This window comes from Palaemon carinicauda, chromosome 7, assembly GCF_036898095.1.
Source record: "Palaemon carinicauda isolate YSFRI2023 chromosome 7, ASM3689809v2, whole genome shotgun sequence".
In the NCBI taxonomy this organism is placed as follows: Eukaryota; Metazoa; Arthropoda; class Malacostraca; order Decapoda; family Palaemonidae; genus Palaemon; species Palaemon carinicauda.
The window spans coordinates 171,490,028-171,504,963 of NC_090731.1; the positions used below are offsets into that span (position 1 = coordinate 171,490,028).

The window sequence follows — 14,936 nt, forward strand, 5'->3', positions numbered from 1 at the left end:
AATCTGTCATTGGGTAATAGAAATCTTCACATGGAAGGTTAGACCAGATTGTTTCCAAAAAAAGAAAATAATAGACAACTACCTTTGCAAGAAAAATCAAATTCTACCCTTAGACTGGTCGTTGAGCTCTGACATTTGCAAGGCACTTTGAAAATTGTACGGATGCCCCTTGCTAATAATACATACATACATACATATACCAAGGCACTTCCCCCAATTTTGGGGGGGGGTAGCCGACATCAACAAATGAAACAAAAACAAAAAAGGGGACCTCTACTCTCTACGTTCCTCCCAGCCTAACAAGGGACTCAACCGAGTTCAGCTGGTACTGCTAGGGTGCTACAGCCCACCCTCCCACATTATCCACCACAGATGAAGCTTCATAATGCTGAATCCCCTACTGCTGCTACCTCCGCGGTCATCTAAGGCATTGGAGGAAGCAGCAGGTGTATAATAATGCTTCCCAGAATCTCAAAATCTCCTTATATTGTAAATTGTAGGATTCAAGTGGATCTAGAAGCTTTGAAATTTAATGCCCGCATCACAAGAGGGATCTCTTTCCTTAGGCTAAAGATCCATATCGTCACCCTCATAAACTAACTGCCTAAGTCATTTTCTCCACTTGTTGGGAAATAAAAAAAACCTTCTCGATTCCTAATTCTTTATATCATTGTGTTGAACTTCAATTAGCAAATTCTAATTCGCAAATTCTTCTGTTAAAAGTTTGTGAATTGAAACTCAAGACAATGATATAAAGAATTAGGAAATGAGAAGGTTTTTTTTGATGTCCCAACAAGTAGAGAAAGGGACTTAGGCAGTTAGTTTATGAGGGTGACGATATGTTCCCTCTTTTCAGTCTGCTTTGACAGATTCTGAGGAAGTTGAGGTCTTGTTTGCCCCAGTAATACGGTAGTAAGAATGCTTTAGCCAGTTAATGTGATGGCTGTAAGTTAAAGAGAATAAAGGTGTTCAAAAAGTTAAAGATGATAATGAAAGGAAACTATTGTTATGAACTAGACCAAATACAACTCATTTTTGCTAGTTCTGTTCTGCATAATTTTTTTGTACTGCAGTGCTCTGTTAAGTGTAAACATTTTGTCCTTTGTATATTTATGGTATCCAAATATTTTATATAGTAATTCAAGATTAAATTTTGGCAAAGCGTAAATTTACCTGATAAAGAATAACATCACGAGTGTTTTTGGACCTTTGTTGATTTAAAATATCTTGGTTTGATTTTCTAAATTATTGCTTATCATGTGATTAGTTGTTGAGAATGCTGACATATATTACCTTTCCTCTAAAGCAATGTTTTTAAAACACTGTTTTTGTAGTTTACTTGTGTAAATGGTAAAATTTTAGTAAGCATTTGCTTCTATGCTCTCATTACGAGTATTGCTCCATACATTAATCACTTATATTGACAACTGATTAATATTTATTTTATCCTTTTAATCAGTTTATTCCTTCTCAAAGTGTATTGCCATTTTTCAAAAGTACCTTTCTATTTGTATTACTATCTTCCATTTTACACATTATTATTATTATTATTATTATTATTATTATTATTATTATTATTACTATCCAAGCTACAACCCTAGTTGGAAAAGCAAGATGCTATAAGCCCAGGGGCTCCAACAGGGAAAAATAGCCCAGTGAGGAAAGGAAATAAGGAAATAAATAAATGAAGAGAACAAATTAACAATAAATCATTCTAAAATAAGTAACAACGTCAAAACAGACATGTCATATATAAACTATTAACAACATCAAAAACAAATATCTCATAAATAAACTATAAAAAGACTCATGTCATGCTAAAGACATCAATTTTTTTATTATTCATATATTTGGTTTACTTTAAATTTACTAAAATTTATATTACTAATTTTTTTCAGGTGAAGAACTGGAGCATAGAGGAACTAAATATTCTCATCGACAATGTAATCCAACAGTGTATGCCGGAGAGTTCGAAGAAGAAAGATCTCTCGAAGATACCCAATATCTTCCTTTATCAATTGGGTTACATGTTGTCGACATTCAAGCACGGAGGATACGAGGCCTTCGAGAGGCAGCTCAACCTCGTGTACATGCTGCAGAAATGGTCGCACATTGTGCTAGACGAGAAGAATTTCATCTTGCAAAAAGTAAAGGATAACTACAGGAAAATTGAGGAGAGCAAAGCCATCTTTAGAAGTGCTTTTAATGGAAAGTCGGAGAGTAACTTTCCTGTAGGCGAAGAATACGCCGACTCCTCTGATTTTAGTGACGATATGGATAGCTTTTCCGACTCCGATTTTGAGAAGGACCATGAAGAAACCGATACAGATGAGGAGCATGCTCAGAACGTAGTATCTGGGGAACAGAAAGATGCGAGCAGTAGAGGCAAACCAGAACCCAGCACAAAGTCAGAAAATAAATCTGGAAGAATTGTTGCCCAAAAGAATACCATGAGTACCTCTCCCACTAAAAAAAGCAACGAGGATCCAGACAATAGCGATGTAAAATTTGTTTTCAAGGTTACTACTTCTCCAGATTTTAAGAATAGAGCGAAGACAATGAAGCATTTTGCAGAAGCGCAATCATCAGAATTTGATGACAGTACAAAAGTTCTTTCTGTTACGAACCCAATGCAAGAAGGTAAAGGCAAATGTGGCTCTGTTTCGCCAAGTAAAAAGTCCCCCAATATTGGTAGATCATTGCCGCTGGTTGCAGAGACTAGTAGACATGGAGGAAATACAAAGAATTCTGCAACTACCCAGAAAAGGAAATATATAGAGGAGAAAGAAAAGCCAGTTAAAAAAGTGAAGTTTTCCAAAGTTATCGAGGCTGAAAATAATCATGTTCCAGAACAGGAGAAAATTGTACCTAGACATAAGGTCAAGACTTCGGCCATAACCTCGGCCGTAACCGTAACCTCTAATAATAACAGTAAAACAATGCCAAAAGGTTTTCATCTCACAGGACCTGTTTCAATACAAACCAGGAAGTTTGTTAATGAAATGAAGGTCAAAAGCGGCAGTAATCGGCCGAAGAAGGAAGTGAAAAGAAGGAAACCTAAATCTCAGTCCCCGCTGAAGATAGTGCAAATGTCTGATATTGGTATTAAGAATGCATCCACAGTAAGCCATGTAAAGAGAGAGGTAGTAGTCCAGGAGGAAAATCAGGAGGAGGAAGGCAAAGAAGCTTTCATGGAGTTGACTAACCAGTACTACAAAAGAAGGAATCAGGAGAAAGACAGGCTGATCACGGCCTTCAATTCCGTGCAGGAGAGTCACCAGAAACAAGCTTCCGCATTGCTACAGATGTTTGATAATTTACAAAATTTATTATAGTCTTCGGAGTAAGTTTCCCTCTCTCTCATGCTCTCTCTCTTTTTCTCTCTCTCTGTATCCTAGTAATTTCATTATACAGTACATATTTTCTCCTTTTGTATTAAAAGATTAAAAGGATGAAGTAATCTGTAATCTTCAATAGATTTTGGAATGGTTATATTTATATAATGATTGAAAAATTATATTTTTATTTATATGAATCTCTCCCCAATGTTCATATTGCTTGTTCTCTAAAGACTCGATTTGTTTGACATTTACCCGTAAAATTCTTTAAAAGAGTTTAAGAATTTCCCATTTTCTTTATTTTAATAGACACATGCCTCTATTAAAGTAATGAAACACTATTATTGTTATTATTATTATTATTATTATTATTATTATTATTATTGCTAGCTCTGCAACAACCATTGTCAGAAAAGGAGGATGCCATAAGCCCAAGGGTTCCAATGAGAAAATTGCCCAGTAAGGAAAGGAAATAACTAAACTATATGAGAAATAATAGAATATTTGAATATTTTAAGAACAGTAACAACATTAAAACAGATCAAGTGGTTAATGGTAAACAGCAAAGCAGTATCATGCCGTGGAGTCTTTGTTGTAGCAGGGAAGACAATTTGAAACGTAAGAAACTTATTACAATTTGGGAAGGGGAGACGTCTTGGTATAACAGGAACGGCAGAACAACTGAAGGGGCCACGGATAGCTCTCCTTACGAAGGGGCTACGGATAGCTCTCCTTACCATTAACTGGTAGATGGTTTCATTATTCTATTTTGGGTCTTATCTTTTGAATGGAAGGTTATTGGTAAACTTTGAAATAAATATTTGGGAAAATATTTAGGGGCCTTATCTTTTGAATGGAACAATAATGGTAAAATTTGAAATAAAGTTTTGGGGAAAACATTTAGGGGCATGTATCTTTGGAATGGAAAGAAAATGATAGAATTGTTGATAAAATTTTGGGGTAAAATTTGATAAGCTGAGGATCTGGAGAAGAAGCAATATACTTTAAATAGGTGAGTCTAGAAATAACAAATTCTATAATTAAAATTCTGTTTACTTTATACAATTTCTGTTTATAATTGACCTATCACTTTCTTTCACTGGCATCCCATTTTCTTCTTGGGGGGGGGGGGGGGGGGGGGCATTCAGGAATATGAACACCATAGAGGCTTTTAGAAGTAAATGAAATTTTGATAAAATTTTTCATTTCTTTACTTGTCTGATGTTTATATGCCCTTGCTTCTCCCCACTGACTTGTGGTTGCCTTGAGAAAAAGGAATAGTTTCAATTTTGAGACTCGAATAACAAAGGGAGACCGGGGTGTCGGTGGTTCGTTTCTTATGATTAATTGCAAAAGTGATTCATTATTTCATTTCCAGCTTTTATACATAACAGTTAATCCCTGCAAGTTTCATTACTTTAGGATTAAAATTGTGTCCAGGAAGCTGTTCATAAACAAACATACACACACACAAACAGGGGGTAAAACTTAACCTCCTTCCAACTTTTTTGGTGGTGGTAACAAAGGCATGTGTCTATGGAAAGGAAGGAAATGGGAAACTTAAAATTCTTTAAAATTGCATGGGTAAATGCCATTTAAACCGAGCCTCTAGAGAAGAAGCAATATGAACATCAGGTTGGTATAGAAATAACAAATTCTGTTTATAGAGTTCCATTTATTTTATATACAAAATTAGGGTTTAAGGCTTGTCTGGAAATATCATTTGAATTCTACAAGTTCATTGCTGTATATGCGTATGAACATGACACTTATGCTAAGGATTTTGTTAATCCTGTTCTTCCAAAATTAGTACTGGGTCTAAATGTGTGGTGAATGTCACCAAGATTTTCATCAAGGTATGTACGTAGTAACTTGCCAAGAGAGATTTGGTTTAAATTAAGTTTTGCCATTTTGTTCATTTGCCTGAAGAGGGTTTTGAGATTCGTACTGTATCATTTTCATTGAATGAAAATAGTTTGTAGGGGATTTTATTTTCTATTCTTTTTTTAATCCGTTTGTTTTCTTAAAGGCAGAAAATGTGCCATTCACAGAATTCCTTTTTAGTCTAAATTTACAAAAGATTATCTTTTTGGTTCACTTTCGTGTTACTGCATAAGATAATTTGTAGGTAATTTTCTTTTCTATTGTTTTGAGTCCATTTCTTTACTTAAAGGCGGAAAATGTCCCATCCACAAAATTCCTCTTCATTCTAAATTTGCAAAAGAATATCTTTTCGGTTCGCTTTCATATTACTGCGTACGACAGATACGATTTTGCAAAGTACCGTATTTACTTTACCTAGTTTTAACCCAAACTATCAGGTTTGGGAAAAATCCATGAAATAAATTATATAAATTTATTTATTTTCAGTTTATCTAGTCAAGGAATTTTGAAATAGTTGCTATATATTGAATAAGATATAGTATTATATCTTCAGTAAGAACAAAAAATTCAGGCCAGTGGTATGAGAGTTAAGAATGTTGAGTCGGTCATCTATTTGTTGATACTGGATGATAATTATGATGATAATGTTAGGAAAATAATGAAGGCAACAAAATTATTATTATTGGAATTATTAAAATCATTATGATTGACAGAGAAGGATGACAGTATAAAAATGAATTTATTCGCATCTCGGGCAGGAAAATCAGTTTAGTTTTTTTTAAATTAACTCAAGTTAAGTTTACTTTTGGAGCAGTGTTACTGGGAAAAACAGCATTCTTTTGTATTGCGTCTGAACATCATGTAACATTATATTCTATATACTGTATAGAATCTAACATGGTGTGAATTTATATACAATTCGTATAAATTCATTAGTGAAGAATATTTTTTTACTTTTAATTCATTGTATAGTTTTCTTATCACATTTACGAACAAATAAATAATATTTAACTTTTTTTTCATAGAGGCAGGGTTATAAGTATTTCCTTATTTTATTTAATGGTTCTCTGTTATATATGTACTTTGCCATTAATCATGATTCTTTTGGGCATTATGGAATAGCTAGTATGAACAAAATTAAACCAAGGAAAATTTTCTTGCCCATTAACTCCGTTTTTACGGTTAGATAGTCCTAATTTTTAATAGGATGAGGGATAAGACTTAAAATGACATTTTATTTTAGACAATTAAAGTCATATATTTGTGCATTAAACAAAACCTAATTGGATAATTACCCATAGGGTTGTGGTGGGCGATGTGGTAACGTCCCTGACCGGTGATCTTGTGATCGTCAGACTGGGGTTCGAGTCCCCCTAAAACTCGTTAGTTCTTTTGGTCGCTGCAACTTCACCATCCTTAGTTCTTTTGGTCGCTGCAACTTCACCATCCTTAGTTCTTTTGGTTGCTGCAACTTCACCATCCTTAGTTCTATTGGTTGCTGCAACTTCACCATCCTTAGTTCTTTTGGTTGCTGCAACTTCACCATCCTTAGTTCTTTTGGTTGCTGCAACTTCACCATCCTTAGTTCTTTTGGTTGCTGCAACTTAACTATCCTTTTGAGCTAAGGATGGGGGTTTTGGGAGAGCCTATAGGTTTATCTGCTGAGTCATCAGCAGCCATTTGCCTGGCCTTCCTTGGTCCTAGCTTTGGTAGAGAGGAGGCTTGGGTGCTGATCATATGTATATGTGGTCAGTCTCTAGGGCAATGTCATTGTCCCTTGCCTCTGCTATTCATGAATGGCCTTTAAACCTTTAATACTGTCTGATATTTTCCTGTGAAAAATTTTCTTTCGTTGATGCAGTTAAGCGATGATTATTATATGCATTTGTGAATAATACAAATTTTTTTTGGGCGGGTTAACTTTTAAACATTTTGCAGATTACAAAAGGAGAAAAATGTATAATGAAAGCTACAAGAACATTTCATATTAGTGTTTCTTATACTGAAGGTTCTGAACTTACAAATTTAATAGGTTTCAAGAAGCTGTTATAAGCCGAATTGTTTGCAAATCTAAATTTTTTTTAGGGTTTTGACCAATGTAGGCCTAATCTGAATTCCATGCCTATGATTTTCCATTACAAAAGTCAACAATCAGTCTGGTTGCATATGAAATAGATATCAGGATATTACAAATGTTTTTTTTCCTACTGTATTAAATAATATCAATTTTTATTACAGTATTTATTTATCATATCTTTGTTATTTTCAGTTAGATTTGTGTTTTTATTATCTCCGGCTTTTTGTAAGTTAAATGTTTGTATGTAAGTTTGGAAACCTTCCGTACTCACCGATTTCTTAATTCTGCAGCGTCAGAATTTTCATGACTTTTTCTGTTTACACGTAAGTTTTACTCTAGGAATATAATTTTCTGCTTTAATTTTTACCTAGCATATTTAATGTATTGTTTATACAGTTGAAAGAATAAATTTATTCTATTAGAAATCTCTTTCATTTATCCAGGAATGTGTTGTAGATTAAGCTCAAGCAGAAGGAACCATTTGCGAAGGCAAGGTAAGTGATTGACTTATTTGAGTCAAAGGTTTAACATTTAAGTGTGAATGGTATCAGGTAATGTAGAATTAATGTCTTCTAGAGCTCTGTAAGTTTGTGTGTGATTGTGGTCTTTTCTTACTTGAAAAGCAAGTGTAGTCTTGTAGGTCCTCGAGTTAAAACGGTTTTAACTTGAAAGGTTTCCTAGATATAACACTGTGTCCATAAAGAAAATGCTTTTTTTCAATATTAAACTTAGCCGGTGATTATATAAGCTGCAGCTCTGCTGCCCGACAGAAAAACTCTACGTTCAAAATCCGCCAGCGATCGCTATGCAGGTAGGGGGTGTACTTCAACAGCGCCATCTGTCGAGCAGGTACTCAGTACTCAATGTAAACACAGAACTCAATTTTCTCTCTGTCGTGCCACCGGCAAGACCTACTAAATTCGCTGTTGCTTACTGGATTGGTTTTCACATATTTTGGTGAAGTACACATTTCTAGTTTTGAGCTTTCGCTTTGCAGACGTTATCTTCAATACATCCTTGCATTCTTTTATTGATTTTGGATTATTTGTTGACGACTTTGGATAGATTTTGAATTCCCCTTTGACTAATTCAAGATGGCTGACCCTTCTCAAGTCCCTAAGTTCAGGAAATGTAATGCTAGGGACTGTTCAAGGCGTCTTCCGAAGGCCTCTATCGATCCTCACACCGTTTGTTCCAATTGTCGGGATAAGACCTGTCAATTGGAAGATCGATGTGAGGAATGCGTTGGGCTTTCGGAATTCGATTTCATCGAATTCCAGAAATACACACGTAGGCTAGAGAGAGATAGAGTCAGGAGAAGTTCATCTCGCTCCGTTGATTTTTCCTCTCCTCATGCCCCACAACCTATTCCTTCCCCTGTAGTGGTTGCTCCTGATCCCCCTTCTAGCACTCAACAACCTTCGATGGCAGATATGATGCGTGCCATCCAGGCTCTGGGTGAGAGAGTCGAGTCATTGGCGAGTGACCGTAACCAACTCATGGCAGACGTCAAGGAGTTGAAGTGTAAGAGTGCAGTGGGTAGTGACAAAGTGAGTGGTAGTGTTGTGGAAAGTGTTGTAGATAGTGTTGCGCTTGAGGGTTCGTCTGTTCGTGCCTGTCGTCCTCCCAGTCCGGGACCTCTTGCAAGCTCCCAAGCCCAGGGGAGAAGCAATGTCGTACGACCAAAGGGTTCGAGAGGCTTTAATCAGCGAACAGACGTTCCCTCCGTGGTTTCGGGCGTATCTAACCAAGATCGCCCCACCCACACGAAGACGAGAGAGCCCATTTATTCCTCGTCTGCGGAAGAGGTTTCTCAAAAGAAACCATGGACCAAGGTCTCGCGGCCTCTTAAGCGCAAGTCGGTCCCTTCCGCGCAAGTCCAACGGCCCAGTTGTAGCCACTGGGTCAGTTCGGACTCGCTGCAGTCTTCCGATGACTGCACACCTCCTAAGAGAGGCAAAGCGGTACCGCATCAGGCAGTAACACTTTCTGTTGCCGCACCTGCTACTGTAGACCCTAAGTGGTCTTTGCTGCAGACCATGCAGTCACAGTTAACGTCATTGATGCAGGACTTTCGTGCGGAGAAGGTTGACGCTGCACCAACCTCTAGCCTACAACCACCCACGGTTGTGCGTCCAGTGGACGCTGAGGCTACCTTCTCCCGCACTCCAGCTGTGAGAGTCCCGCCACCCATGCGTTCCAGTTTACCCTGCCAGCCGCATGTTGACGTTCAGCGACACACGGAACCTTCCGTTGACGTTCGCGAGTTACATCAACAACCTAAGTTGTTTTGTTTTGACGCTGTGCGTCAACCTCCGCAACCCAGTGTGGTTACCACTACTCGCCCACAGCAGACTAGACAGTCTGGAGTAGACGCTTTGCGCCCCCGCGCTGCTATGGTTGTTGCCAGTTCACAGACTGGGCAACAGTTCCATGACGTTGCGTCCGGTTCAGTCACGCATGCACCCGTGCTGCCGGACTCAGCTGACCAGCCGATTCCTACTCCTTTGCCGCTTCCTCCTCAGTTTTCAGATGATGGACTCTCTGATGATGACGACGCTGCACACATTGACGACCCGCATACGGACATCGACGAACCCAAGACCACGCAACCCTCCTTGGACTTTAGGAAAGTTCTTGCACTGTTCAGGGAGATGTATCCTGATCAGTTTGTTTCTGCGGCCCCACGCTCTCCTCCATCTGAGTTCGCTTTAGGCACGCAGTCATCCGCGCCTGCCTTTACGAAGCTCGTCCTCGCCTGCTCGTCTAAGAGAGCTTTACGAGTGTTGGGAGAATGGATGCAGTCCAAAAAGAACCTTGGGAAGACAGCATTCACGTTTCCCCCTGCGAGACTCTCTTCCAGATCGAGCGTCTGGTATGCCACGGGAGAAGTTCTCGGCTTGGGAGTTCCTGCCTCTGCCCAGGGCGACTTCTCAAGTCTAGTAGACTCTCCCCGCAGGCTAGCCATGAGACGCTCTAAGATTTGTTGGTCTCCTTCAGACTTAGACCATCTGTTGAAAGGAGTGTTCAGAGCCTTCGAGGTTTTTAACTTTTTGGATTGGTGTTTGGGAGCGTTGAGCAGGAAGATCTCCCCTTCTGACAAGGAAACTTCCATGCTCATTATGTCCTGCATGGACAAGGCCATACGTGACGGATCCAGTGAGCTTGCGGCTTCGTTCGTTTCCGGGGTCCTCAAGAAACGGGAAAACCTTTGCTCCTTCTTGTCAGCTGGAGTAACACCGTGTCAGAGATCGGAACTTATGTTTGCTCCTCTCTCAAAGTGCCTTTTCCCAGAGGAGTTGATAAAGGAGATTGCTGCCTCCTTGATTCAAAAAGACACTCCTGACCTGGTTGCGTCCTCTGCCCGCAAAGCCACCCCTTTGCCTACCTTGTCTAGACCCAGGATGGACACTCCAGCGTCCAGATTCATTCCGCCCTTTCGTGGCAGAGCCTCCAGCAGAGGAGGTGCTCGTGCTGAAGGGAGACGTGGGAAGAAGAAAGGTACCAAGTCCTTTAAGGGCGGAGTCTGACTGCCACCTTCTTCAGACAGCAGTGGGAGCCAGACTCAAGAACTTCTGGCAGACCTGGGAGAAAAGGGGCGCAGATGCACAATCTGTGAAGTTGCTCAGAGAAGGGTACAAGATCCCGTTTGTACGCAAACCCCCTCTAGCAACGTCTCCCATCGATCTCTCTCCCAGGTACAGAGAGGAGGACAAGAGACTAGCTTTGAAGCAAGAGGTGTCTCTCTTACTAGAAAAGGGAGCGGTAGTCAAAGTCCGGGACCATCAATCCCCGGGCTTCTACAACCGTCTCTTCTTAGTGGTAAAGAAGACAGGAGGGTGGAGGCCGGTGCTAGACGTCAGTGCGCTGAATATCTTTGTCACAAAGCAGACGTTCGCCATGGAGACCACAAAGTCTCTTCTAGCAGCGGTCAGGAAGGAAGACTGGATGGTCTCTTTAGACCTAAGGGACGCTTACTTTCACGTCCCCATCCACCCAGAATCCCAACCTTTTCTGAGGTTCGTTTACGAAAAGGTTGTCTACCAATTTCAAGCCCTGTGCTTTGGCCTAAGCACGGCTCCTCTTGTCTTTACGAAGCTGATGAGGAATATTGCCAAATTCCTGCATTTAGCGGATATCAGAGCCTCCCTCTATTTGGACGACTGGCTTCTAAGAGCTTCTTCCAGTCGTCGCTGTCTGGAGAATCTAAAGTGGACTCTAGATCTGACCAAGGAATTGGGTCTCCTGGTCAATATGGAAAAGTCCCAACTGGTCCCATCCCAAACTATAGTGTACTTAGGGATGGAGATTCACAGTCAAGCTTTTCGGGCTTTTCCGTCGGCCCCCAGAACAAGTCAAGCCCAAGGATGCATCCAGAACATGCTAAAGAAGGACCGATGTTCAGTCAGACAGTGGATGAGTCTGATAGGGACGCTTTCATCCCTGGAACAGTTCATTTCGTTAGGGAGACTGCACCTCCGTCCCCTTCAATTTCACCTAGCTGTTCACTGGAAAAAGGACAAGACGCTAGAAGCGGTCTCGATCCCCATTTCCGAGAAGATGAAGTCATCACTGACTTGGTGGAAGGACAACATCAACCTCAGAGAGGGTCTGCCCCTGGCTGTTCAGACCCCCAACCACGTTCTCTTCTCGGACGCATCGGACACGGGCTGGGGTGCGACATTAGACGGTCGGGAATGCTCGGGAACTTGGAACTCGAATCAAAGAACGTTACATATCAACTGCAAGGAGCTACTGGCAGTTCATCTGGCCTTGAAAAGCTTCAAGTCCCTCCTTCTAGGCAAGGTGGTGGAGGTGAACTCAGACAACACCACGGCCTTGGCGTACATCTCCAAGCAAGGAGGGACCCATTCTATGACGTTGTTCGAGATCGCAAGGGACCTCCTCACCTGGTCAAGAGATCTAAACCTTTCTCTAGTAACGAGGTTCATTCAAGGCAACATGAATGTCATGGCGGATTGCCTCAGTCGGAAGGGTCAAATCATTCCAACAGAATGGACCCTACACAAGGATGTGTGCAAGAGACTATGGGCCACATGGGGCCAACCTACCATAGATCTCTTTGCAACCTCGATGACCAAGAGGCTCCCAATTTATTGCTCGCCAATCCCGGACCCAGCAGCAGTTCATATAGATGCCTTTCTACTGGATTGGTCCCATCTAGACCTTTATGCATTCCCCCCGTTCAAGATTGTCAACAAGGTACTGCAGAAGTTCGCCTCTCACGAAGGGACAAGGTTGACGTTAGTTGCTCCCCTCTGGCCCGCGAGAGAATGGTTCACCGAGGTACTTCAATGGCTGGTGGACGTTCCCAGAACTCTTCCTCTAAGAGTGGACCTTCTACGTCAGCCACACGTAAAGAAGGTACACCCAGGCCTCCACGCTCTTCGTCTGACTGCCTTCAGACTATCGAAAGACTCTCGAGAGCTAGAGGCTTTTCGAAGGAGGCAGCCAGGGCGATTGCTAGAGCAAGGAGGACATCCACTCTTAGAGTCTACCAGTCGAAGTGGGAAGTCTTCCGAAACTGGTGCAAGTCGGTATCAGTATCCTCGACCAGTACCTCTGTAACCCAAATAGCTGACTTCCTATTATACCTGAGGAAGGAAAGATCTCTTTCAGCTCCCACGATCAAAGGTTACAGAAGCATGTTGGCAGCAGTCTTCCGTCACAGGCTTAGATCTTTCTAACAACAAAGATCTACAGGACCTCCTTAAGTCTTTTGAGACCTCGAAGGAGCGTCGTTTGGCTACACCGGGTTGGAATTTAGACGTGGTACTAAGATTCCTTATGTCAGAAAGGTTCGAGCCACTACAATCAGCCTCCTTTAAAGATCTCACTTTAAAGACTCTTTTCCTCGTTTGCTTAGCAACAGCTAAAAGAGTCAGTGAGATACACGCCTTCAGCAAGAACATCGGATTTTCATCTGAAACGGGTACATGTTCTTTACAGCTTGGTTTTCTAGCCAAAAACGAGCTACCTTCTCGTCCTTGGCCGAAATCGTTCGATATTCCAAGCCTTTCAAATTTGGTTGGAAATGAACTAGAAAGAGTCTTATGCCCTGTTAGAGCTCTTAAGTTCTATTTAAGACGAACTAAACCTTTACGAGGACAGTCAGAAGCTTTATGGTGTGCTATTAAGAAACCTTCTTTACCTATGTCAAAGAATGCAGTTTCCTATTATATCAGACTGTTGATACGAGAAGCTCATTCCCATCTGAATGAGGAAGACCATGCTTTGCTGAAGGTAAGGACACATGAAGTTAGAGCTGTCGCAACTTCAGTGGCCTTTAAACAAAATAGATCTCTGCAGAGTATAATGGACGCAACCTATTGGAGAAGCAAGTCAGTGTTCGCGTCTTTTTATCTTAAAGATGTCCAGTCTCTTTACGAGAACTGCTACACCCTGGGACCATTCGTAGCAGCGAGTGCAGTAGTGGGTGAGGGCTCAACCACTACATTCCCCTAATTCCATAACCTTTTTTAATCTTTCTCTTGAAATGTTTTTTATTGTTGTTTTTTGGGTTGTCCGGAAGGCTAAGAAGCCTTTCGCATCCTGGTTGATTTGGCGGGTGGTCAAATTCTTTTCTTGAGAAGCGCCTAGATTAGAGGTTTTGATGAGGTTCTGTAGTATGGGTTGCTACCCTTGATACTTCAGCTCCTAGGAGTCGCTCAGCATCCTAAGAGGATCGCGAGGCTCAGTAAGGAAGACGTACTTAAAAAAGGCAGAGTAATTGTTCAAGTCGACTTCCTTACCAGGTACTTATTTATTTTATGTTTGTTATTTTGAATAACTGCTAAAATGAAATACAAAATCCTTAGCTCATACTAATGTAAACAATTAATGCTGGTCTCTACCCACCCCCCTGGGTGTGAATCAGCTTATATAATCACTGGCTAAGTTTAATATTGAAAAATGTTATTTTTATTAATAAAATAAATTTTTGAATATACTTACCTGGTGATTATATATTAAAGGACCCTCCCTTCCTCCCCAATAGAGACCCAGTGGACCGAGGAGAAAATTGAGTTCTGTGTTTACATTGAGTACTGAGTACCTGCTCGACAGATGGCGCTGTTGAAGTACACCCCCTACCTGCATAGCGATCGCTGGCGGATTTTGAACGTAGAGTTTTTCTGTCGGGCAGCAGAGCTGCAGCTTATATAATCACTGGGTAAGTATATTCAAAAATTTATTTTATTAATAAAAATAACATTTTTTTAAGAAATTTTGATTTTATCATATATTATCATCCAAGTTTATTTTTTAGTCACGTTATGCTTCAATGCGTAAATTATGAATCACGTCCTATATTTTAACTTTACTACTGCATTATCATAGGTGAATGACTTCCTCTAACGTACAATACAGTAGTGTTTGTTCCTTCACATGTACAAATCCTTATCCCTTGATAGGAGTACTGTAAATGGAGTATGTTATTGGCATAGCTAGAATTCTTCTGTAAGAATTTATATCGAGGGGTTGGTAGTTACTTGAGGGTGGCGACGAAGCCCACCCGCCTCCCCCTGCCAACTCACTGAGTAGACACTTTGTTTTTAGCCACTGGTAACAACTCATCCCTTTACCCCCATGGACGTACCGGTACGTCCTTGCAAAAA

General features: G+C 40.6%; 1 protein-coding gene across 1 annotated transcript in view; it reads left to right on the forward strand.

Moving 5' to 3' along the window:
• Positions 1–3,646, forward strand: part of LOC137644176 (uncharacterized) — a 51,210-nt gene extending 47,564 nt beyond the window's left edge. The window contains exon 7 of the mRNA XM_068377173.1: positions 1,899–3,646. Coding sequence (XP_068233274.1) covers positions 1,899–3,335 — 1,437 coding nt within the window. The 3' untranslated portion in view covers positions 3,336–3,646. The remainder of the gene's footprint in view (positions 1–1,898) is intronic.
• Positions 3,647–14,936: the final 11,290 nt, after the last annotated feature.